This window comes from Pristis pectinata, chromosome 5 (genome assembly GCF_009764475.1).
Source record: "Pristis pectinata isolate sPriPec2 chromosome 5, sPriPec2.1.pri, whole genome shotgun sequence".
In the NCBI taxonomy this organism is placed as follows: Eukaryota; Metazoa; Chordata; class Chondrichthyes; order Rhinopristiformes; family Pristidae; genus Pristis; species Pristis pectinata.
In genome coordinates this window covers 6938096-6965031 of record NC_067409.1, presented here as the reverse complement: position 1 = coordinate 6965031, position 26936 = coordinate 6938096, and the positions used below count along the sequence as shown (strand labels likewise).

At 42.0% G+C, this 26936-nt stretch overlaps 1 protein-coding gene across 3 annotated transcripts in view; it reads right to left on the bottom strand.

Moving 5' to 3' along the window:
- Positions 1-26936, bottom strand: part of mindy4 (MINDY lysine 48 deubiquitinase 4) — a 183977-nt gene that overhangs the window by 111999 nt on the left and 45042 nt on the right. For all 3 annotated transcript variants that reach the window (XM_052015394.1, XM_052015395.1, XM_052015396.1), the window contains one exon: positions 2295-2344. In XM_052015394.1, coding sequence (XP_051871354.1) covers positions 2295-2344 — 50 coding nt within the window. The remainder of the gene's footprint in view (positions 1-2294; positions 2345-26936) is intronic.

The window sequence follows — 26936 nt, the reverse complement described above, 5'->3', positions numbered from 1 at the left end:
ATGCCCTCTGATTATAGACACCTTTGCTAATGGGAAACGTTTCTCACCATCTACCCTATTTATGCCCCCCAATTTGTATACCTCAATCAAGTCACCCCTCAGCCTTCTCTACTGCAAAGGAAGCAAACCCAACTTATCTAGTCTCTCCTTGTAGCGGAAGCTCTCCATACCAGGAGGTAGCTTGGTGAATCTCCTCTGCACCCTCACCAGTGCTATTTTATTCTTCCCTGTGATATGGAGACCAGAACTACACTCAGAACTCCAATACTGTGTGCAGTTGTGGGTAGACTAACTATTTTATATTCTTAAAAACCGGATTAATTTTGCGAGCAATGCAACTGAAAAGTAGGGAAATAATGTTAAATTTCTACGGAATTTTGCTTGGACTATTTCTGTTTTGTCCATATTACAAAATGGACATCGCTGAAGGTGCAAACGACTGAACTGGGACTTGGCTCTTGTAAAAGAGAAAACCACGAAGTGACCTAATAGGATTTGATAGAACTGACAGCAACCTAGCCACGTAAAAGAAAAATCAGAACTATAGGCCACAAGGGTAAGACGGACATTAATAAACTTGGAAATTCATGAAAAATAATTTTTGCCCATGTAAAACAAAGGGAAGAAGAAACTGGACAAACACACAAGGACATAAAAAAATCAGGAGCAGGAGGTTATTCTGCCCTACCATTCAGTATGATCATGGCTGATCTGCCCCAGGCCTCATCTTCTCTTCTGTCCCAGTACCCCATAGCCCTGGAATTCCCGGATTTTTCAAAAATTAAATATCTCCAATGATTTAGCCCTCACAATTCCCCAGGTTAGAGAATTCCAGAGATTAATCACCTTTGCAAGAAGACGACAATAAGAAAAAGGAATAAAAGGATATACTGATGTTAGATGAAGGAGAGGAGGGTTATTTTGAACAAACTCTGGCATGAAGATGGAACGTAACACAGACAAATGTAAAGTGATGCAGTTTGGGAAGTTAAACCTGGGAAGGACTTACACAGTGTATGCAAGGGCCCTGGAGAATGCTATAGAATAGAGAGGCCTCAGGGTGTAGGTACATAGTTCCCTGAAAGTGGTGACACAGGTGGACAGGGTGGTGAAGAAGGCATATGACATGCTTGCCTTCATTGGCTGTGGCATTGAGTGTAAGTGTTGGGACATCACGTTACAGTTTTACAAAATGTGGGTTAGGCCACACTTGGAGTATTGTGTGCAGTTCTGGTCGCCATGATATGGGAAGGATGTGATTAAGCTAGAGAGAGTGCAGAAAAAAAATCACAAGGATGTTGCCAGAATTGGGAGGGATTATGTTACAAGGAGAGAATGGAACTGTTTTCCCTGGAGCAAAGGAGGCTGAGGGGTGACCTTATAGAGGGTTTATAAAATTATGAGGGCCATAGATAGGGTAGATAGTCTTTTTCTCCAGAGTAGGGAGACTAAAACTAGAGGACATAGGTTTAAGGTGAGAGGGGAAAGACTTAAAGGGGATTTGAGGGGCAAGTTTTTCCACACAGAGGATGATGGGTATACAGAATGAGCTGCCAGAGGAAGCTGAAGAGGCAGGCACAATTACACGTTTAAAAGCCATTTGGAAGATATGTGGAAAGGAAATGTTTAGAGGGATATAGGCCAAATGCAGGCAAATGGGACTAGCTTAGATAGACATCTTGTCTTAGCATGGACAAATTGGGCCCAAGGGCCTGTTTCCATGCTGTATAACTCTATGACTCTAACTTACTGATGAAAATGACCTCTTTCCTTGTAGAAAATATGCAATACGAGGTCAGCTTCAACCTTCCACGTAGCTCAGAATAGTTGGCTTGTTTAAGGTGCTTAATATTTGCCCTAGACCTATGACAGTGAGAAATCAAAGCTCTGTACACACATTTAAGGAAACAACTGCAGTGCTCTTTGATCACCGTACTGAGCACAACAAGCAATTCACATATGTTGCCAGTCTAGGGACTCACTGTATACATCAGATAGGCTGAAATGATGAGAATTCTCACTCTTTCAAATGGCCTAATAATTACATGCGAATATACACTTAAAATGTAGGTTAATCAAATATTCTAACAAAATACATCACTTTTAACTGCTACAATATACAAATGAAAAGCAACAGAAACTCAATGATTCAAGAAAACGTCCAGGTTAACTTCAACAATTTCCCCTTCATTCAGCTAACAGAAAAGGATCGTAGGACCCCTATTATTTATCCCTTGGATATCATGTAAACAGTTTTGGACTTACAGAAGGGCCAAAACATTTGGAAGCCATACCTAACTGTAGTCGTTCCTCCAGCTGATTTTCAGAACACATTGAGGACATTCTGGAAAGCAAAAAAAATCATATATAAAGATAACATCATATATGAACAATTTGTCCTGGTTCAGCCACATGGACATTATGGCCAAAAAAAAGCACACCAACACTTCTGACTCCTCAGACGCCTAAAGGAAATTTGCCATGTCCCTGATGACTCGTATCAATTTTTATAGATCCACCATAGAAAGCATCCTATCCGAAAGCATCACAGCTTGGTATGGCAACCGCTCTGCCCAAGACCGCAAGCAATTGCAGAGAGTTATGAATAAGAAGCAAAAGCCTGAGCACATGAACCACTAGGCTCAAGGACAGCTTCTATCCCACTGATTTCAGACTCTTGAATGGACTTCATATGCTAAAGATGAACTCTTGATCTCCCAGTCTACCTCATCGTGGCCCTTGCACTTTATTTGTCTACCTGCATTGCAATTTCTCTGCAATTACAACATTATATTCTGCATTCTATTTTCTTTTTACTACCTTGATATAATAATGTATGGGACGATCTGTCTGGATGGCAGGCAAAACAGAAGCTTTTCACTATCTCCCAGTACACATGACAATAATAAACCAACACCAGTGGGCAAAGGAGTGAAGTCTAATGGATGAACAGCCTGCTAAATTTATATTCATTTTCACACTGCACCAAACCCATTCTGAAGCATACCCCTCTCCCACTGCCCCCAACACTGCATGCTTTACTAACAAGTAAAGTCTGCAAGGAAGTGCCAACAGTGTGCTCAATCTCAAGAAGCATTATCACAATTTCAATCATGAGCATCAAGGTGAAGGAACCCAAGCAGATTTGCCCCTTACTGCCCCAGAGTTGGCAGATGTAATTGCAGCCTGCCTTTCTCCTATCTGTGGGTGAGACATTGCAGTTCATCAAAGCCCTCTTAGCTTGTATGGCTTGACCATTTGCTGTATCAACCAGCTGGGCCATAGACAAAAAACCTTACTCATCCAATGTTCTCATAATTACATGTGGAGACAAAATCGCACTTAAGCAGCAGCACCGTTAATACATATGAACGTTGCCAACCATCATCCATTTATTTGTCAGGATTTATCAGGAATTATCATTACTTATCACTATTTATTAGGAATGTGTCGGCTGGTTATATTATCTGATTTCCAGTACTGATCTCTCAATAAACCTGTAGAACAAGCTTAGTACAAACATTCAAACAAAATAAATCACTTTTAGTTGCTACAACATACAAATGAAAAGCAATAGAAACAGTAATTATCAGGTCATTTACAATGTAATCATAACTCATGCTTAGACTAATGTGGTCAGCGAAAGAACATTTCTTCCAGACCTCCCTCTCAGTGTGTGCTGGATTTGTTTCCCCCTTTGGGGCAACTCACATCTGGCAAAATTCCAGACAGCAGAGTCCATAAGGAAACGACCACAAGAGATATTTTGTGAATCTAGTACTGTATTCCACAAACATACAAACAGACATACGTTAGTGTCAAAAGGTCCCAAATACTACTAAATGTGAGGTAAGGTGTGTGTGTGTGTGTCTGAGAGAGGATTTTAGCTTTCTATGATTGGAAGAGAGTGAGAGTGTGGAGTACTCAGCCCTAAACTAATCCATTTCTGGTTTTTACAACAGTAGCTTGGGATGCAAACAGTACTCAGTCTAGAAACTCCATAAACTAGGAATACAAATGGGGATGACAGAATCCTCTAAAACAAAATGCTCATTTTGAATTGATCTCCATTAAAATGCAATCAGGAGAGAATCAAACAAAGGAACTTCTGGGTCTTGTACTTGTACCTTGTACCGAGGTACATGAAAAACTTGTCTTGCAAACTGATCATACAGGTCAATTCATTACACAGTGCAGTTACATTGGGTTAGTACAGAGTGCATTGATGTAGTACAGGTAAAAACAATAACAGTACAGAGTAAAGTGTCACGGCTAAAGAGAAAGTGCAGTGCAATAAGGTGCAAGGTCACAAGAAGGTAGATCGTGAGGTCAGAGTCCATCTCATCGTATAAGGGAACCATTCAATAGTCTTATCACAGTGGGGTAGAAGTTGTCCTTAAGTCTGGTGGTATGTGCTCTTAGGCTCCTATATCTTCTGCCTGATGGAAGAGGAGAGAAGAGAGAATGACCTGGGTGGGTGGGGTCTTTGATTATGCTGGCTGCTTCAAGGCAGCGAGAGGTAAAGACAGAATCCAAGGAGGGGAGGCTGGTGTCTGTGATGCGCTGGGCTGTGTCCACAACTCTCAGCAGTCTCTTGCGGTCCTAGGCAGAGCAGTTGCCGGACCAAGCCGTGATGCATCCAGATAGAATGCTTTCTATGGTGCATCAATAAAAGTTGGTGAGTGTCAAAGGGGACAAACCCTTTCTTTCCAAGGAAAATAAACTGCAAACTGAAAAGACAGACACCAGCAAGTTGTGTTTGTATGACACCATTAACATGGTAAGACATTTCAGAGGAGTGTTGTCAAATTTGGCACAGAGAGGTATAATAAGACAGGTGACCAGGAAAGTGGTGAAAAAGATAAGCTTTAAGGAACGTGGAGGAGAGGCTGAAAAGCAGAGGGATTTAGGGAAGGATTTCCAAAGCTCATGACTTTGACAGCTAAGGTCACAGTTGCCAAAGGTGCAACAATTTAAGTCCGAAAAGATCAAAGGACCCGAAAGTGGAGGAGTGTAAAGAGTTATAGAGCTAGAGCTGGCAACCAAGTGATTTGAAAGGAATGTTAATTTTAAGATGGAGGTCACCATGCACATAAAAAACACCATAAAAATTACTACTGAAAACTGAACAGATCTAGAACTGAAAGCAAAATGCCGCAGATCTTGTAAAAATTATATAAAATCAGAAAATGCATTATCTAGAGAGAGAGAGGAGAAAAGAGAGAGAGAGAGTTAATGTTTTAGGTCAGTAGCTTTTCAGCAGAACTAAGAAAAATTAGAGATTAACAATGTTTTATGTTGCAGAAAAAGTGGAGAGAAGAAAAAGGGATGAAATATGGGATTGAATGATACAAGTGGTAGTGGTGCCAACTGAAAGAGGGCTGTTATAGTTAGTAAATGATAAAAGTCACGTGCGGAGGAGGTGTAAGAATGAAATCTGAAGTATAAGAGAAAGGGGAAAAGTACATGAAGTCAAAAGAAAAAGACTGAGGTATTCTGCAAAATGGTTGCCCAATCTGCATTTGGTTTCTCTAATGTAAAGCAGACCACATCGAGACCAATGGATGCAGAATACAAAATTGGAAATAAATTGCAGATTTAAATCTGGGCACAGAGTTAACTTAATAACCTCACAAAATCCAATCTGCCTTTGTAAAAAAAACCTTTGTAAAAAAAAACCTGGCCAAAACCTTTCCATCCGGGATGAAATGAAATAACTATGTTATTACCCAACACAAGCCATGAGATAAACAAGTAGCTTTATGTAAATTATGGTACAGCACAGGAACAGGCTCTTGGCCCACGATGTCTGTGCTGACCATGATCCCAATTTAAACCAAATCTCTTCTGACTGTACATGATCCATATCCCTCCATTCCCTGCATATTCATGTGTCTATCTAACAGCCTCTTAAACATCACTATCATAACTGCCTCCACCACTACCCCTGCCAGCTGGTCCTAAGCACCTACCATTTTCTGTGTGTAAAAAACTTGCCCAGCACATCTTCTTTAAACTTTCCCCCTCTCACCTTAAATGCATGTCCTCTAGTATTTGACATTTCTACCCTGGGAAAAAGATTCTGTCTACCCTATCAATGTCTTTCATAAATTTATAAGCTTCTATCAGGTCTCCCCTCGACCTCCAATGATCCAGGGAAAACAACCCAAGTTTGTCCAACTTCTCCTTATAGCTCACACCTTCTAATCCAGGCAGGATCCTAATAAATCTCTTTTGTACTCTTTCAAAGCCTCCACATCCTTCCTGTAACGGGGCGACCAGAATTGCACACAATACTCCAAGTGTAGCCTAACCAAAGTTTTATACAACTGCAACATGATTTCTTTACTCTTATACTAAGTGCACCGACCAATGAAGGCAAGCATGCCATACTTCTTTACCACACTGTACTCACGCAACCACTTTGTGTGAGCTATGGACTTAGACCCTAAGATCCTTCTGTACATTAATGCTGTTCAGGGTCCTGCCATTTACTTATACTTTTCCCTTACATTTGACATCGCAAAGTGCAAAACCTCACAATTGCTTGGATTAAACGCCATCTGCCATCTCTCCGCCCATATCTGTAACTGATCTATATCCTGCTCTATCCTTTGACAGCTCTCTACACTGTCCAGATCTCCACCAAGCTTTGTGTCGTCTGCAAACTTACGAACCCACCCATCTATATTTTCATCCAGATCACAAACAACAGAGACCCCAACACCAGTCCCTGCGGAATACCACTGGTCATGGACCTCCAGCCAGAGTAACACCCCTCCACCACTACACACTGTCTTCTATGGACAAGCCAATTCTGAATCCAAACTAACAAGTCACTGTGCTTTCCATGCACCTTAAACTTCTGGATAAGCCTACCATGAGGGACCTTATTAAATTCCTTACTAAAATCTGTGTCGACAACATCCACTGCCTTACCCTCATCAATTACCTTTATCACCTTTTCAAAAAAACTTAGTTAAGCGTGCAACACATGATCTGTCTGCACAAAGCCATGCCCTAATTATAAGAGACAAGATATCTTTATTAGTCACATGTACATCGAAACACACAGTGAAATATATCTTTTTGTGTGGAGTGTTCTGGGGCCAGCCCGCAAGTGTCGCCATGCTTCCGATGCCAACATAGCATGCCCACAACTTCCTAACCCGTACGTCTTTGGAATGTGGGAGGAAACCGGAGCACCCGGAGGAAACCCACACAGACACGGGGAGAATGTACAAACTCCTTACAGACATTGGCCGAAATTGAGCCCGGGTCGCTGGCACTGTAAAGCATTACACTAACCGTTACACTACCGTGCCTGCCCTGTTTTAATTAGGCCATGTTTTTTCCAAATTCACATAAATCCTATCCCTAAGGATCCTCTCCAAGAGCTTCCTTAACACTGATGTGAGGCTAACTGGGCTATTGTTTCCTAAATTATCCCTATTTCCCTTCTTGAACAAAGGAACAACATTGAGTACTCTCCAGTCCTCCAGGACCTCACCTGTTGCTAGTGAGGATAGAAAGACCTTTGTCAAGGCCCCAGCAATCTCCTCTCTTGCCTAGTTCTATTACCTGGGATATAGCCCATCAGGCCTTGGTGACTCATCTACCTTGATTCACTTCAAAAGACCCAGCACTGCTGATCACCACTGATTTCAAAATGTCCTAGCACATTAGCATGTCCCACACTTAGCTGACTATCCTCCATGTCCTTTCCTTGGTGAATACCATCGCAAAGTACTCATGTAGGACCTCACCCACATCCTTTGACTCCAAGCATAAATTCCCTCCTTTATCCTTGAGTGGTCCTCCCCTCTCCCTATTTACCCTCTTGTGTTTGATGATGTACAGAATGCCTTGGGATTCTCTCTAATCCTACAAGCTAAGGTCTTTTCATGGCCCCTCCTGGCTCTCGTAATTCCCTTCGAGTTCTTTTCTAGCTTCTTTATAACTTCTCAAGGGCCCTGTTAAATGTTAGCTTCCTGAACCTTACATATACTTCCTTTTTCTTCTTGACATCCAAGGTTCCCTTACTTTGCCATCCTTGTCCTTCTGTCTTACTGGAACATACAAGCTGAGTCTTAAAACACCCCCACTTGCCCAACAACAGCAGCTCCCAATTAACTCCCCCTAGCTCCTGTCTAATAATGTCATAATTTGCCCTCCCCCAATTTAATACTTCCTCTCGCAAGGTTCAGTCCTATTCATAACTTAATGAGTTGTGATCGTTGTTCCCAAAATGCTCTCCCATTGGAAGGGCAGTCACCTGGCCAGACTCATTTCCCAAAACAATGCCCAATATAGTCACTCCTCTCGTTGGACTACCCAAGTACTGTTTCAAGAAACCCTCTTGAATGCGCTGAAGAAATTCTGCCCCATCTAAGCCTCTTGCAAGAAGGAAATCCCAGTCAATATTGGGGGTAGTTAAAGTCAACCACAACAATAACCCTGTTGCTTTTACATCTTTCTCTTAGGAGAGAAATTACAGAAGAATGGAGAGTTCAGGGCTATAGTAGGGCCAACCTTTTGGGAACTTTGGAGATGTCTACATATGTGTTCCTGGTGGCTACTGGAGACTTGTAGTATAACCTCATCAGAATGATCGCACCTTTATTTTTGAGCACTACCAATATTCCCTCAGTGGATGAGCTCTCCAGTAGGTCCTCTGAGTACAGCTGTGACATTCTCCCTGATTAGCAATGCAACTCCTCCACCTCTTTTACCTCCATCTCTATTTCGTCTAAAACATAGAAACTCTGGAACATTGAGCTGCTGGTCCTGTCCTTCTCGCAACCAAGCCTTGCTAATGGTTGCAACATAATTACAGGTACTGATTTTGAAAAGCAAACAAAAACTGCAGATGCTGAAAATCTGAAATAAAGACTGTGCTGGAGGTACTCAGCACCTATGGAGACAGCATCATTGTCCTTGGAACAAAGATAACCTAGCAAAGATCTTCAAGATCTTACCAAGCACAAATTTTGGCATAGCATTCACAAGCAATAAAAAAAAGTCTAGAGTCAGAACAGTAAGAACCTTAACGTTCTTTGTAAATCCCTTGATCGCTGCTTCAGCAACATTGCCCCAATTATTGTTTTGTGAGGAATATAATTTGCACATAGAGAGTTCAACTATCAGCTTAGAGAACAGAGTCATTCCTTGGCTAACTTTAAGAAAAGTTTTATTGATATACTGACAGAACAAGTTCTCAGACTCCAGGCCTGAATGTCATACATATTTCTTAAAGTAAGATCTGCTTTAAATCTATCTGAGCAGAGGAGTATTTGTAGATGGTTTATTCAAAATCCACAACACAAGTTAGGTTGAAGCAGTTTAAGATAGAAAAATAGAAGTAATTGTTTAAAAATTCAATTACACTAGTCACAGAGCTTTCTTGGTGACCTGGGCAACACATGCCTGTCAGAGTACCAAAAGCATGTTTAACTGGCCATTGACCTTCACAGGAATGAGGGATTTTGAGAGAGGTTGAAATGTTCAAATTGCTCCCCTTAAAACAAAGATAACCCAATAAAGATCTTCCAGATGATGAGGGTTTTACAGAGTGTATATAGGGAAAAAAGTACTCTTTGTATAAATATAGGGAAAATAGTACCCACTTCAATAACTGGAGGTCATGTTTAAAAATCAATGGAGAGAAACAAAATCAAGGGAGTGCAGTTTGGAGGACTTTAGCTGATGGGAAAGATTGGACAAGCTGGGCTTCTTTTCTCTGAAGCAAAGGAGGCTGACGGGTGACCTGATCGAAGTATGTAAGAGTGTGAGAGGTATAGATAAGGTAGATCGTCAAGATCTTTTTCGTGTGGCAGGGGTATCAAAAACAAGACAGTATAGGTTTAAGGTGAGAGTAAGGAGGTCCAAGTTTTTTTATATATACAGAGTGGTTGATATCTGGAATTCACTGCTAGAGGAGGTGGAATTAGCTACAATTAATACATTAAAGAGGCACTTAGACATACACTTAAACAGGCAAGGCATGGAAGGATAGGGTTTAAGAGCAGACAGGCAAAAAGGCCAGCATAGATGTGGTGGGCCGAAGAGCCAGTTTCTGAGTTGTATGGCTCTGTACAGAACTGTTGGGATCAAGAATCTTCTATCTGCAAGAGAAGTAGAAGGTGATTCCATAAATAATGTTAAAACCCAGATAGGTGCTCGAGGATGAGAACTTGGGTCACAAACAAAAAGCAGAGATAGGAGAGCAAGCACAAATGCTTTTAACAAGCCAGCATAGGCACAATAGGTTGAATTATTGTAAGCCTGCACTTCTTTGATTATGAGACCTTGCTAAGAACAACATGACTTCCACTAAACAAATATTGAAAGGGGCTGGGTTGAGGGGGGCGAGGGGGGCGGGGGGGGGGGGGCAAGCCCCTCCAGCCTGCCCCACCATTCAATATGATCACAGCTGGTCTGCCAGAAGCCCCATCTGTTCTTTTTAAAATCAGTTCCTCATAGCTAAGTCCCTGATTTTTCAAAAACGTATCTATTTCCTCTTTAAATACTGCCAAAGATCTTGCCTCCATTGCCCTCTGGACTGGAGAATTCTAGTGATTCACCACCTACTGTGAGAAGAAATTCCTGCACAACTCGTTTTTAAAAGACTGCCCCCTAATCTTGTAACTACATGCCCTCATTCGAGTTTCTCCCACTAGTGGAAACATCTCCACATCTACCCTGTAATGTCCCTCCAGGATCTTGTATGTTTCAATAAGATCACTCCTCATTCTTCCAAACTCTAAAGAATATAGACCTTATTTCTTTAGCAGTTCACGAAAGGAGCATGCACACATCCCAGTAATTAGTCTAGTGTTTCTTTTTTGGACTGCCTACAATGCCAGTACATCCTTTCTTAAATAAGGGAACCAAAATTGTGCAGAGTACTCAAGGTATGGCCTCACCAGTACCTTGTACAATTGTAACAACACTAGCTCATTTCTAAACAGCAACGCTTTTGCAATAAAGACCAAAGTCAGTGGCTTTCCTGAACACTTGCTGCACCTGCCCGCCAACATTTTGTGATTTGTGCACAAGAATACAAAGATTCCTCTGTACTTCTCCCATGTATAATCTTTCCCCAGTTCGAAAATACTCTGCCTTTAGCTTCCTCTTCCTGAACTGCATAGCCTCATACTTTCCTACATTAAACTCCATTTGCCAAGTGTTCACTCACTCAGCCTATTGTTTGTGAGAAGTGATCAGTCCTAACCTCAATATTAACCTCAGTGACAATGCTACAACATAGCAAGTTAAAATTTAATATTTCTCCATTTATCATTAAATACTAACAGCTTACATTTGCAGCCTTTATAGCTGTATCAGTCACTACAATGAAAGCAATAGAAAACACTAATAAACAGAGGCTCCATATATATTGCCAATGAAATTCTTTTGAAATGTAGACACTCATCACACAGGGAAACATGCCAGCTAATTGGCACACAAGATCCCACAAACATTAGTATGATAAGGCCAAATTATTTTTGGCGAAGTTGCTTAATATTGGCTAATACGCTATGAAAATGCTTCTGCAAAACAGTGCAGGACTCCTTTACAAGAGAGCAGAATCAGATTCATTATCACTGACATATGACATGAAATTTGTTGTTTTGCAGCAGCAGTACAGTGCAAAGATGTAAAATTACCATAAATTACAAAAATAAATAAGCAGTGCAAACAAAAATAACAAGGTAGTGTTCATGGACCGTTCAGAGCAGTCCCAAGTTCTTCCATTTCAACAATATAGTTACCCACTCTCTAATGCATTCAATTATCAAATGGGATTATGTGCTCAAGTGTCCAGCGTGGAACTTGAAGGCATGATCATATGGATCAAGAAATAAAGCACCATCAACTGACCCAATTAATACATTCTGGAGGATTCTAGACTCTAATAGCCAACGCTGTTGGTGACAGAGTAGATACCTCGAGGCTTATTTCTCTGGGTGGGGAGTTAAGACCTTGGGATCACAGTATCAGAATAAGGAATTGATCACCTCAGTGGGAGGTGAAATTTATTCGCTTAAGGTCCTGAGTTTTTGGGGTTCAGCGGATGATCAGTCAGAGCAATGCTGATAGTGTCTTGGACAACAGGGGATTCAGGCAACGTGGAAACGGGTAGGAAGGTGCAGACAGAAAATCAGCCATAGTAGACAAGCAAATGGCCCACGTCCTCTCTTATTTCTTGCACTATGTAAAAGATTCTTATGAAGATCACTCTGCATGATGTTAACAGAAATCGCTTATGAATCAACTTTGCTAGATGCAAAATACCAGAAAGGTCTGCTTTTTTTGTTCAACAGACAGCAAGAGGCTTGGCTGGTTATTTTTATCTTACTTTAAAGTTTTCTGCTTACATTGACCAGACTGAGTTTAGATTACAGCACAGAGATGCAAAAGATCAACCCTAATGATAAGATAGGAAAGCAAACAGCAAAGAAAACTTGCTTTTCAAAACTCGCCCGGTGATTATCATCAATCACTTGTTAATAATAACCGTTGGAAGAATCATTTGAGTAAATTATCCATAAAAGGGATGAAACAAATCTTAAATTTCAAACCACACACAAAGATTTGCACAGCAGGAATGATGTGGTGGTGAAGAGACCAGTCATGACAATAGATTAGAATTGCAGCTTGTGTGGAAGAAGGCAGAGGAACAGGGATCAGGTGAAGCAGATGACTTCCACTTTTAATGGCAGCGCCAATCCAATGACACAGGATGAAGTTATTTCAGGATCCAGGTATCTACTGGGCATCCGCTAGAAAGACTAGTCACCGCCAGTTAGCTGCCCCTCAGTACAGGAGGGCAAAAGGGTTTCTGCCTCACAATTTAACTCAACCTCCTCCACAAGCACAAGTTAGAAGAACCAGCACTAGGAAAATCCATTGTCCCAATGTCACGGACATACCAAAAGATGACAGTGTCAGAAGACGTTGCACGAACCTCTGCGACCAAATGGAAACAGGATAAAGATCAAGAAATAGCATTAAGGTGCTACCACATTTTCACTGCTGCTACTTCTGTACTCTGCTATGAGCAGGCTAACCTAACAGTCCTTGTGCTAGCATCATAGGGGATTACTTCCCCATAACCCATCTCCATTCCCATCTCCCTTCAATCGCAATCTTTCTAGTCAGGCTTTTCACATTTATGTGCACATTTCACAACCTCAGAACCACCGAAAGTGTCCTTGTCCAGGCACGAAAATTGCCAACTGCTGTTCCAAGGGAGTTCAGATGCCTGGTGTGAGTGGAAGAACAGAGATTTGTTTATCTTGTTCCAGGAAAGATTAAGTGGTAATCTAATTGAGCTATTAAAAATTATATTGGTTTCAACAGAGCAAGGAGGAAGAAAGCAGTTTATTCTGGCCAAATAGCCAGGAAACAGAATCCAGGGATTTGAAATATTTTACAAATGAGCCAGAGGACAAAGAGGGTCAAGAGATCTTGAAGCCACATCCTGAAAGGATGGTGCTATCAGATACCACGGGAACTTTCAAAGACAATCCGATATTGGAGAAGAAAAACAACCAATTTGCAGGATTAAGAGATAAAGCTATGATGTGGAACAAAACTGAACAGCTCAAACGCAGTGCCTGCAGGGAATGGCCGATGCAGGTACTAGTATCTAAATGATTATTTGAACCACTAAAGCATAGAAGGCTGTGGATCTTGTGCTGGTGAATGGGGTGCTCACAGATGGGTACTTGATGGGTTGTATGGACTTGCTTATCTGTATGACTATGGCTCTGAACTAAATGACCTTATTCTGGGATGCCAAATTCTATTTAATTCTAAGGACACTATTGCAATTTTGGGAAAAGTCAATGCTTGGCAACAAATAACATGCACACAGCAAGGTTGCACAGACAGCAATGAAATGGCCAGCTTATCTATTAACTGAGTACTAAATATAGGACATGGAGGATAAAGAACTCCCCTGTACTTGGGACAGTGCTTTTACTACTTACGAGTGGGAACACTGGACTTTGATTTAAGAGAGATGATCCGTATATACTGGGAGCAATTTTCTCCAGTGCTTCACTCAAGTTACAGCCCTTTTCTGCCTGAAAGCACGTACCACCAGGCTCAAGGACAGCTTCTTATCTGCTGTTCTAAGACTATTGAATGGTTATAAGATGGACTCTTGACCTCACAATCAACCTCGTTATGGCCTTGCACCTTATTGTCTGCCTGCACTGCACCTTCTCTGTAACTGTAACACTTTATTCTGTGTTCTTTTATTGTTTTCCCTTGTACTACATCAATGTACTATTGTAATGAAACGATCTGTATGGATGGCATGTAAAGGAAAGTTTTTCACTGTACCTCGGTTCTTGTGACAATAATAAACCAATCAACCTTCTCCTACATTCTGTTAACTTCTAAAATCAGAGACTGGTTTGCTCAGTAATCACTCACTCTACATTCTTCCAGCTGGAAGATGACCTGCATTTGTGGGCAACAGATTTTAATTTAGCTTTTTCAAATTTAAAAGCAGCATTGTTTGGAAACACAGGATGTGCTTTAATTGTACTTACACAGCATTGTTGCAATGAAAGGAAATATTACTCCATTCAAGTAGAAAACGTGATGGGAACACATATATCTGATTTCCTGCCAAGCTCATAAATCAGAAAGGCAGCCCAAAATTTAACCTGAAGCTGAAGGCCTTTCCTGGACATATCAATCCCCAAAGCAACAAAGACCTTGAAATACCGTCATGGGACCCTGAGACATAATGCATTCAATTCCTCATCAGCAAGAGACTTCATTAAGTAGTAATTGTCACTATTTGAAGTGGAAGGGAAGAATTTCACATGAATGTATTAAGCTCTCATAAGTCAAAGTCGTACAGCACAGAAGTAGGTCCTTAGGCCCACCCACATCCACACTGACTTTTTTGTCCACCGACACTAATCCCATTTTCCTGCAATAGATCCGTATCCTTCTATACCTTGCCTGGTCAAGTGCCTATCTAGATGTCTCTTAAACGTTGTGTTTGTACCTGATTCCACCACCTCCCCTGGCAGCTCGTTCCAGATATCAACCACTCCGTGTAAACAAACAACTATCCCTCAGATACCCTATAAATCTCCTTCCTCACATCTTAAACCTACGTCCTCTTGTTTTTGATACTCCAACCATGGAAAGTAGATCCTGACTATACTATCTTTCCTATCCTCTTATAATTTTTGTATACCTGTGTCAGGTCACCCCCTCAGTCTTCTTCACTCCAGAGAAAAAAAAGCCCAGATACAATAGCCTGAAAGCACGTACCACCAGGCTCCAAGGACGCTGTTATAAGACAATTGAACAATAAAATGGACTCTTGACTTCACAATCTACCTCATTATGGCCTTGCACCTTATTGTCTGCCTGCACTGCACTTTCTCTGTAACTGTAACACTTTATTCTGCATTGTTATTGTTTTCCTTTGTACTATCTCGAGGCACTGTTTGTAATGAAATGATCTGTATGGATGGCATGCAAAACAAAGTTTTTCACTGTACCTCGGTACATGTGACAATAATAAACCAATTTACCATAACTAGTGTCCTCCAGTCCAGGCAAATCACTTCTGCACCCTCCAGCGCAAAAACCTCCTACCAATAAGTGAGGCAACCAGAATTGCGCACGTGTAGTCTAACCAGTGTTTTGTAAAGGTTTGACGTAATATCCCAACTTTTATTTTCAATACCCTAACCTATGAAGAAAAGCATGCCATATACCTTCTACACCACCTTATCTACCTGTGTTGCCACTTTCAGAGAACTATGGACTTGAACCACAAGGTACCTCTGTTTCTTAGCATCCTACCATTTACTGTACATGTCCTACCCCTGATTGACTTCAGGAAATGGAAGAAAAATTAAATATTTTGCATGCCTTTCTTCACAGAAGACACAGAAAACCTCCTAGAAATAATGGGCAACAGCTCCAGGCTGAACAAGGAGCCCAGTATCAGTAAAATCAGAAGTACTGGGAAAAATAAATGGGACTAAAGGCTGATAAATCTTCAGAATATGATGACCTACATCTGAAAATTTAAGGTAGCGGTGAAGAGAAAGAGCACATATTGGTTGTCAACTGCTAAAATTCCCACATCTTGGAAGGCACCAATCGTAACCCCACTATTTATGAGAGGGAAGAGAAAACAGAAAACCGCACACCACTTAGCCTGACATCATCAGAAAAACATAAGAGTACAAGTGCTAATAAGTTACTTAGTAAATAACAATAGGACTAGGTAGAGTTCATGTGGATTTATGAGAGGAAAATCATGCTTGACTAACTAGGTTTTTGGTATTGGTTTATTATTGTCACTTGTTCTGAGTTACAGTGAAAAACTTGTCTTGCATACCGATCGTACAGATCAATTCATTACACGGTGCATTGAGGTAATTCAGGGTAAAACAATAATAAAATTCAGGGTAAAACAATAACAGAATACAGAGTATAGTGTCACAGCTACAGAGAAAGTGCAGTGCAGGCAGACAATAAGGTGCAAGGTCATAACAAGGTACATTGTGAGGTCAAGAGTCATCTTATCATATAAGAGAACCATTCAATAGTTTTACAACGGTGGGATAGAAGCTGTTCTTGAGCTCAGTGGTACGTGCCACTAGGGTCCTGTATCTCCTGCCTGATGGGAGAGTGAAGAAGAGAGAATGCCCCGGGTGGGTGGGATCTTTGATTATACTAACTGCTTCACCGAGGCAGCGAGAAGTATAGACAGAGTCCATGGAGGGGAGGCTGGTTTCCGTGATGTGCTGGGGTATGTCCACAACTCTCTGCAGTTTCTTGTGGTCCCGGGCAGAGCAGTTGCCATACCAAGCTCTGATGCATCCACATAGGATGCTTTCTATGGTGCATCAATAAAAGTTGGTGAGTGTCAAGGGGAACATACCAAATTTCTTTAGCTTCCTGAGGAAGTAGAGGCACTGTTGAGCTTTCTTGGCTGTGGCGTCTTCATGATTTGACCAGGACAGGCTATTGGTGATGTTCACTCCGAGGAACTTGAAGCGCTCAACCCTCTCGACCTCAGCACTGTTGATGTAGACAAGTGTGTGTGCACCACCCCCCTTCCTGAAGTCAATGACCAGCTCTTTTGTTTTGCTAACATCGAGGGAAAGGTTGTTGTCACAACACCGTCACTAAGATCCATCTCCTTCCTGTACTCTGACATTGTTATTTAAGATACGGCCCACTACAGTGGTATCATCTGCAAACTTGTTGGCATTAGAGCAGTAGGGAGTGGATCTCCTGGTTCATCCATGGTCTCCGGTTTGGGAACACCCGTGTTGTCCTCTTTCGTACACAGTCCTCAACACACTTGCTGATAAAGTCCGTGATGGTGGTGACATACTCATCTAGGCTGGCTGCTGAGTCGTTGAACATGGACCAGTCCACTGACTCAAAGCAGTCACATAGAAGCTCACTTATTTCCTCAGACCAGTACTGTACGACTTTCTGTACTGGATCCTCCTGTTTCAGCTCCTGTTTGTATGCAGGGAGAAGGAGCACAGCCTGATGGTCTGATTTCCCAAAGTGAGGGCAGGGCATGGCTCAAAAGGCATCTTTGATGGTTGTATAGCAATGGTCAGGGCTGTTTGGGCCCCTGGTGGGTCAGGAGATGTGCTGGTAGTATTTTGGTAATACACTCTTGAGGTTGGCCTGGTTGAAGTCACCTGCAATAATGAAGAGGGCCTCAGGGTAACCCGTTTCATGGCTGTTGACCACAGAGTATAGTTCATTGAGTACAGGCTTCATGTCTGTGTGGGGTGGGACTTGGGACTGCCATCAGCATAGCTGGTGAACTCCCTTGGCAGGTAATATGAGCGACACTTTACTGTTCAATATTCCAGGCTGGGTGAGCAGGAGCTCGCCAGGACCGTCACGTCTGAGCACCACAAGTTATTGAGAAGCAGACCCCTCCACCTCTAAATTTGCCCGAGGACGCTGTATGGTCCATTTAGTGGATTGAAAAGCCCTCAGGTTGAATGGCACAGTCAGTTGAAGCAGGTGTAAGCCACGTTTCGGTGAGACACAACACACACCAGTCCCTCAGTTCTCTTTGGTAGGTCAGCCTTGCCCTTAGTTTGTCAACTTTGTTCTCAATGGCCTGGACGTTAGCTAGCAGTATTCTGGGGAGGGGGTCTTGTACCCACACTGTTCCAGTCTCACCTGCAGCCCAGTCCTCTTACCACACTTCCAAGGTAAGTGGTTGTGACTCTTCGGTCCTGGAAGTCCTGGATAGGAGCCACCTGGTAACTGATTGCTTAAGGACAGACCAGGAAGACCTGGAGCGGATTCAGTATAATGTCCCAACTTTTATGAAGGCATGCATGCAAGGCAAGCCAGTGGATGTAAGACTTTCAGAAGGCCTTCAATAAGATTCCTTGCAAAAGATTATTAAACATGTGATTGGGGTTAATGTGCTGACATGGACTAGTTAGCACAGAAAGGAGGAATAAATAGATTAATTTCAGTTTAGGAGATCATGACCAGTGAGGTGCAGAGTTCTGAGCTGGAGCTCCAGCTGGCCTCTTAACTATATCGATGATTTGGATGAACCAAGCAAGCTGATAAAACAAAGCTAGGTGCCTGTGTTAGTTGGAAAGGTGCTTTGAGGGATATAGACCAATTTGGCAAGGACAAGGCAAATGGAATGCAAGGTGGAAACATGAAAGGTAATTTTACACTTTAGTAAAATATAGAAATGGAGTAATTTTAAATGGCAAGAGACTGATAGTTGTTGATGGTCAGGGGGATGTGGACCTCTTTGTGCATATAGGTTAGCATACAGTTACAGCAAGCAGAAAAGGAGGGATTATGGTATATTGGAGACACAAGAGATATGGTATATTGGCCTTTTGTTGCAAGCGGATTTGAGTATAAGAGTAAAGATGTCTGGTGAGGCCACACCTAGAATACTGTATACTGCTAAATTCTCCCATCTTAAAAGGAGGATATACTTGTTATATAAAAAAAGAGTGCAACAAAGTCTCACCAGACTGATTCCTGCAATTTGGAGGGGGTGGGGAGGGGGAGGAGGTGTTGTCCTAGAAGGACAGACTGAACCTGGAATTTAGAAGGAAGAGAAGTGACTGTATTGAAACTTACAAAATTCCTACAGTGCTTGAAAGGATAGAAAAAGGGATGGTGTTCCCCCTGATGGGGGTATCTAGAACCAGAGGTCACAGTCTCAAAATAAGCAGTCAGCAATTCGGGACAGAAATTTCTTCATCCAAAAGGCACACAAATTTACAGAATTCTCTACCCCAGAAACCCCATCATAAAGGAATCGAATGATATGAGTTTAGTGCAGGAAATATGGAAATGATTTTAGGGTGGAGGAAGCTCCTCCTATGCTCTTACATTTTTGTATTTTTGATGTGCATGTCTCTGAATAGCCATGGTTAGAGCAGAGAAAGGAAAAGAACTTTTTAATCCCTGCAGTAATATTAAGCCAAGTGAAAAATGCAGTAGCTCTTCTGACAGTCTGCATGTGGCCAAATGCTACGTTTATATTACATGTCCTTTCACAAGGGTCAAAAGAATTGTTGAAGCAAAGAACAATGAACACACTCAAGCATGTAGAACCACACCAAATCAATTTGAGTGGTACGTTTATGGATCCTGCCCATCCAATGTATGGATGTTCCAGAGGAGCATTTTTTTTTTAAACCACATTAAGGAAAAGCTTAAGTCAAAAAACAGTAGAGCACCTTTGTGCTCTTCCATTCACCTTAAAACAGATGAAGCAGCAGATAAACTACTTCAGATCATATTGTAATGTATCCAAATATAGAAGTGTCTCACACAAGAATGATAACAAATATTACAGCTGAGTCAGTAAGAGTCAGTGGAAAGAGGTGAAAGATGAACAGGACTGATGAGAGTAGGGAACCAGAAGACAATTTTTTGGATGAGCTGAAGTTGATGGACAAGTCCATTACTGTTGCTTTATAAATTGTCAGAAGAGCAGGGTGCAAATTAGATGAGTTCCAAATTCAGCCATCCAAGATCAGTTTCAGGATACCAACAGGTAACAAATTCATAGAGTTGTTCAGGAGAGACATAGGTCCTTCAGCCTAACTCATCCATACCAACCAAGTCATCTACTTGAGCTAGTCCCATACCCATGAGCAATTTCAGCTGCTCTCCTACCTGGATTCTGACAAATGAACTGGCCTAATATCACACCTTGTGGTTGTGTCAAAAATCACCCTATTTTCCAGCTCTTGGTCCACTGGCAATTCAAGAGCTCACCTGGATACATCTTAAATGTTGTAGAGTACCTGTCTCCACCACCCCTTCAGGCAGTGTGTTCCAGATTCCAACCAACTTCGGGCTGAAAAATACATCTTCAGATCCCCTCTAAACATCCTACCTCTCATCTTAAACTTATGCCCTCTGGCCATGGACCCTTCTGCTACGGGGAAAAAGTTGCTCACTATGTGCCCTCACACCTTGCAAAGCTCAATCGGTCCACCCACAGCCTTTCTCTGCTCCAAGGAAAACAAACCCAACCTATCCAGTCTTTCCCCACAACTGAGCCATTCCGTCCCAAGCAACATCCTGGTGAATCTCCACTGCACCATCATCAGTTCAAGCACGCCTTTCCTATAGTGTGGTGACCAGAATTGCACATAGTACTCCAGCTGTAGCCTAGGCAATGTTTTATAAAGTTGCATTATAACCTCCCTGCTCCTATATTCTGCTTCCTGGTATAATTAAGCAAACAAATGTGTCTCAATAGCACCATATTCATAAACTCCTCCAAAAAGAAAACATGTGCGGAGTCCAGCCATTGATCCAACTAAAACTGCTGCCTTAAGTAACTGTTGCATAATAATCTTTTACATCGCTTTTCCATCAGATCCCTTCGTTACTTTGGTAAATAAATCTTCCAGTTTTACTCTTGGATATACTCAATAGATGAGCACCCACAGTTCTGAGATACATAGATCCAAAGATCCACAACCCTCAATAGAGAAATGTCTCCTCACCCCAGCCCTAAAACGCAGATCCCTTATTCTGAGACACTCCCTAGTTCTTAGCTCTCAAGTCTGGGACAACAGCCTCTCAGTATTTAATCCTGTAAGCCTTCTTAGAATTTTGTGTCACACTCTTCTAAATGTCTCATTCTTCTAAACTCTAAAAAACAAACGAACATTCTAGTCAACCCTTTGCCACCAGTCAGCCTCGCCATCCTAACAATTTATCAAATGAACCACAGTTGCACCTTCTCTTGGGTAAGTATATCCTTTCCGAGACCAAGTGTACCCAGTGCTCTTGGTGTGGTCTAACCAAAATCCTGCATAACTCCAGCAACACTTTTCTCTTACATGAAATTTCTATGTAATAAAGGCTAAGTGTACCATTTACATTCTACTTTGTTTGCAGTATTACCATCACCACACTATTTGAAACCTTGCTGTTTTAAGGCTTTGGACACTGCCAGTGTGTGTTTCAAAAGATCAAATAGTGCCTGGTAATATCTGGCCTACATCTGTTCAATGAACGAGTTGCCCAATTAGTCCCTTTCCCCTGCTCTTTGCCCAAGTCCCTTTGGTTTTCTTTTTCCCAAGAATATCATCCAATTAATTCCCAAGACGCAAGAGACTGCAGACGCTGGAGTCCCTTAATCCAATCCTCATACAGGGTTTCGACCCGAAATAGCGACAATTCCTTCCCCTCCATCCCCTCTCCACTCCCCCCACCCACCCCCACAGATGCTGCTCAAGTTCTCTCTTGCAAATTATTTGATGATCCAATTAATTCCCTTTTGAAAGTGACCACTGAATTTGCTTCCACCATCCATAAGCCACCCATTCCTGAGCACAACACACTGCTTTAAGAAAAAGCCATTTCCCCTCTGGCTCTTTTTTCCCCAAATGATTTTAAATCCTTTTTCTCTGGTTACCAAGCCTTCAGTCAGTGGAAAGAGCTACTCCTCATTAATGAAAGCAAACATTCTACGTGTGAAATAAGACAGAAAATGCTGAAAATCCTGGAAAGCACCTGCTGAGGGAGAAAGAGCTAGTGTTTCATATTGATGACCTTTCATTAGAAATTGTCCTCACTTATTCAATCAAACCATTCAATTTTGGAAAACTTCCACTAAATGCCCTCTTGGCCTTCTAAGCTCCAAGGAGAACAATCTTAACTACTCCAGAAGACTGAAGACATCCTAATAAATCTCCTCTCACCTCTTCAAGCCTTCCTGAACGACGCCCAAATTGGATGCGAAGCATGTAGCTGAAGATTAATCAGCGACTTTATAAAAGGTTTGTTTCATCGTAATCTGAATGAATTAAATTGGTCAAGGGCAAGGACTCAAGGACCTGAGTTTTACAAGCTAGGACTTTATTCCTTTTAATGTAGGAGACTGAGGGGTGTCCTTATAGAGGTGTGTAAAATCATGACGGGTATAGATAGGGTGAATGCACAGTCTTTTTTCCAGGGAAGAGAAACTAAAAACTAGAGGGCATGGGTTTAAGATGAGAGGTGAAGAATTTAAAAGGGACCTGAAGGGCAACTTCTTCATAGAGGGTGACATGTACATGGAATGAGCTGCCAGAGAAAATGGTTGAGGCAGGTGATTTAACAACATTTAAAAGACATTTGAATAAGTACATGTTTTAGGAAAATTTAAAAGGGATATGCATCAAATTCAGGCAAATAGGACTAGCTTGGTGGGCAATATGGTCAGCGTGGATAAGTTGGGCTGAAGGGCCCATTTCTATGACTCTATGTGTATCAAGGTACAGAGAAAAGCTTTTGTTTGCATGTCATCCAGACAGATCATTCCATATACAAGTACCTCAAGGTAGTATAAAGAAAAAACAGAATGCAGAATTTCCTTGCCTTTGTGTGCTATAACCCCATCTGTAATATATTTCGGAATGATGTTGTTTAGGGAAAGGTCGCCCCACTCCACCGAAACCAATTGCTCAAGACTTTGGACACTGAATATGCCATGGATAATTTACAAAAGGAAACTGTCAAACATCAAGGAACTAGCAACCACAGTCAATTTACACAAGTGACTGCTCATTCACCTGTACAACTCCCTGAACACCATGTACCCACAAATGAAAGATAATTAAGCTCTGCAGATAGACCGACCACACAGGAACCACAGAGTATAGTTGCCGTGTCCAAGGATAAACATGTCAGAAATAGGGAGCAGAAAAAAAGAAAAATGTATTTTAAAACCATTGGGTTGTTCTCATCAGCAATATACTGGCTGGAAAAGAATAGAAACAGAGTGAATGGTTACTTTCCAAAAGGGAATAAGGTAAATACCTGAAATATATGTAGGTGGTGATAGGACTCAATCAAGGAACACCACATCATTTGACTTATTACTAAATAAACAATCTGCTGGAGGAAAGTGCGTCGATCAGCATCTGTCAATTCCGGCATGTGCAGTCTCTCGTCTCAGAGTCAGAGTCAAACAGCACAGAAAGAGGCCCTTCAGCCCAACTCGTCCATGCTAACCAAGATGCCCATCTAAGATAGTCCCATTTGCCTGCATTTGGCCCATATCCCTTTCCTGTCCATGTACCTGTCCAAGTACCTTTTAAATGTTGTTAATGTACCTGCCTCAACCACTTCCTCTGGCAGCTCATTCCACATAGTGAACACCCTCTGGGTGAAAAAGTTGCCCCTTAATTTCCTATTAAATCTTCCCCCTCTCACCTTGAGGTTTTGGGTCGAGACCCTTCATCTGGACTGATGAAGGGTCTCGAGCTTAAATGTCGATTGTCCATTTCTCTCCATAGACGTTGCCTGACCTGCTGAGTTCCTCCAGCATCTGTTATTTTTGCTCCAGATTCCAGCATAACATATCTTTATTAGTCATATGTACATTGAAAGTGAAATGTATCTTTTGCCCAGTGTTCTGGGGGCAGCCCGCAAGTGTCTCCACGCTTCCGTCGCCGACATAGCATGCCCACAGCTCCTGACCCGTATGTCTTTGGAATGTGCATCTCTTGTTCTCTGCAGTACATTCCCTGGGATGGAGTTTTTCAGTTGTGAGGAGAGACTGGAGAAGCTAGGTCTGTTCTCCCTGGAGCAGAGGTGACATAATTAAGGTACATAAAATTATAGGTGGTATAGATAGGGTAGACAGTAGGAAACTTTTCCCTTTGTCAGAGGTACGTAAAACTAGAGGATATAGATTTAGGGTAAGAGGCAAGAGATTTAGAAGGGATCCGAGGGGGATCTTCTTCACCCAGAGAGTGGGGAGTACCTGGAATGCACTGCCAGAGAAGGTGATCGAACCAGAGTCGCTGACAGCATTTAAGAAGTGAAGTGTCCAGATGAGTGCTTGAATCACCCAGGCATTGAAGGCTATGGGCCCAGTGCTGGAAGTTGGGATTAATATGAATGGATGCCCACCGGTCAGCATGCATGTGGTGGTCCAAATGGCCCGCTTCCATGCTGTATGTCTCAAAGGGCTAGCACGCTCCTACCCTCATGGATGCCAACACTGAATTGAGTTTGCCACACACTAATTTCTACAGAGCTGCACAGATGGATTCATCAAAAGAAAAATACTAAACTAAAAACACATTTAAATTAACTGTGGGAACGTGGAACTCTCATGGTGGGTGGAGAGGAGATGAAGGAAGATGAGTCTAATTAACCAGTTGACAGATGGTGCTGCAAGGCAAGGCTGCAGCACACTCTCAGGATATTTGGCGAGCTTTGTTTGGGAGGGGACATATCTCAGCTAATCTTAGAGCATCAGGAATTCTAAACTCACTGTGCTGCGGGGGGCTGACCCAGGCCACAGTAAAGGCCCACACATGCCTTGACAAAGATTACATGGCAGTTCTCTCAGGTTGCACATTCACTGGCTCCAGCAACTTTACATTCCATTATTATATCCAAACAGCAAGAGAGAATACAGGTGAATTTTCGGAGACAAACTCTCAACATCACCAGCACAAAATGCAGTAGATGCTGCATCTGAAATAAAATTAAAGCTGGAACAGCTCAGGCAGCACAAAGTTCAACAATTCTGTCATTTATTCAGTCAGGAATATTAGACTGATATTCCCATTTACTGCTCCTCTTCACCATCTTGTGTTGCTGGCCCCAGTACTACCCCTTTTGCCTTCTGCAATCATCCCAAATCATTTAATCTGTCCTGCCTTCTATTCTATCTTGTAGCTCCCCTTTAGTTCATTCTTTGCCTCACCACTTCCCTCCCTCAGTTCTTAAAATACTTTACTTTTCTGACTTTTTTCTAATTCTGGTCAAGATCTTCAACCTAAATGGCTAACTTTTCCTCTCATCATAGATCCTCATTGACCTGCAGTATTTCCTGTATTCTGTTCTTATCCCCAATTACTATCACTCCTCCTTAAATCTAAATTCCAGTTCACAAATATTGTGCAAAATAATAAATTGCTGATGAACTCAGCTGATTGAGATGAACTGTTGACGTTTCAGGTCTAGATCTTTCATCTGGAATCAATCCCAATATGAAGGGTCTCAACCCAAAACATTGGCTGTCCATTTCCCTCCACAGACACTGCCTGACCCATTGAGTTCATCCAGCAGTTTTTTTTCTGCTCCAGATTCCAGCATCTGCAGTCTCGTGTCTCACAACCGTCGTGCATTTGACCATAAAGTTAGCTGCCAACCACGTGTGCACAATCACCACTTCTGCAGCAGTACTCAACTCAGCTTGGTCTCATTTCACCTGTTGCTCAAAGCCTCACCTGTGTCTTTGTGACCTCCAATACTTGACTATTCCAACACACTCCCGGCTACCCTCCCTTGTTCCACCATCCATGAACTCTGATACCCTAACTAGTACCAAGTCCGCAGAAGCTGAAAGGTTACCTTGGAGAAACAGGAATGCAGACCCGAGGTTACAATCAGATTAGGTCTGACCTTATTGAATGGCGGAGCAGGCTTAGAACCTTAAACAAAGAACACAGCCGCACAGTACAGCACAGGAACAGGTTCTTCAGCTCACCATGTCTGTGCCGACCATGATGCCAATCTAAACTCATCCCATCTGCCTGCACATATTCCATATCCCTCGCTTCCCTGCCTGTTTGCGTGTCTAAATGCTTCTTATATATTGCAATTGTATCTGCTTTCACCACTTCCCCAGCATCATGTTCCAGGCACCTCCCACACTTTCAAAAAACTTACCTCGTAAATCTCCTTTAAACTTCGCCCCCTCAACTCACCTTAAACCCACCATAATATTTGGCATTTCCATCCTTTGAGGGAACAAGAGGCCAATCCTACTTTCCCATTTCTAGTTCAGAAAAGAATTTACTTCATATTCATATATATATCTATATATATATATATATATCTATATATGAGTCATAGAGCAATACAGCATGGAAGCAGGAAACAGGCCCTTCAGCCCAACTTGTCTATGCTGACCAAGTTGCCTGATATATACGCATGTATTCATAACCATGGTGCACACCCTATCCCTAAGGTTTTGCAGTTAAGCCATTCTTCAATTATAAAATTATCATTGTTTTCAAAAACCTCCAAAAAAAACTCTGCAACCCCTTCAGTCTTAATATCCTCTGAAACTTCTGCTCTTCTCCAGTCCTTAGTTTACCTCTTGGCCTTGCCCAATTTTAATTGATTCATGACTGGCAGCCATGCATTCAGCCTTAAACTTCGGAACCACCTCCCTACCTCATTTCTCTGAGGCCTTTGTTTCTCTTCTGTCTCTAACTGCTGCTATTTAAAGGAATAGTTACCAATATGTCCAATTCACCCCATTCTAACTCTGACCAGTCTGTCTGCGGCTTCATGTACTGTTATAATGTATTGGTACTGGTATTGGTTTCTTATCGACACATGTACCGAAATAGTGAAAAGATTTTTGTTTTGGTATGCCCTCCAGA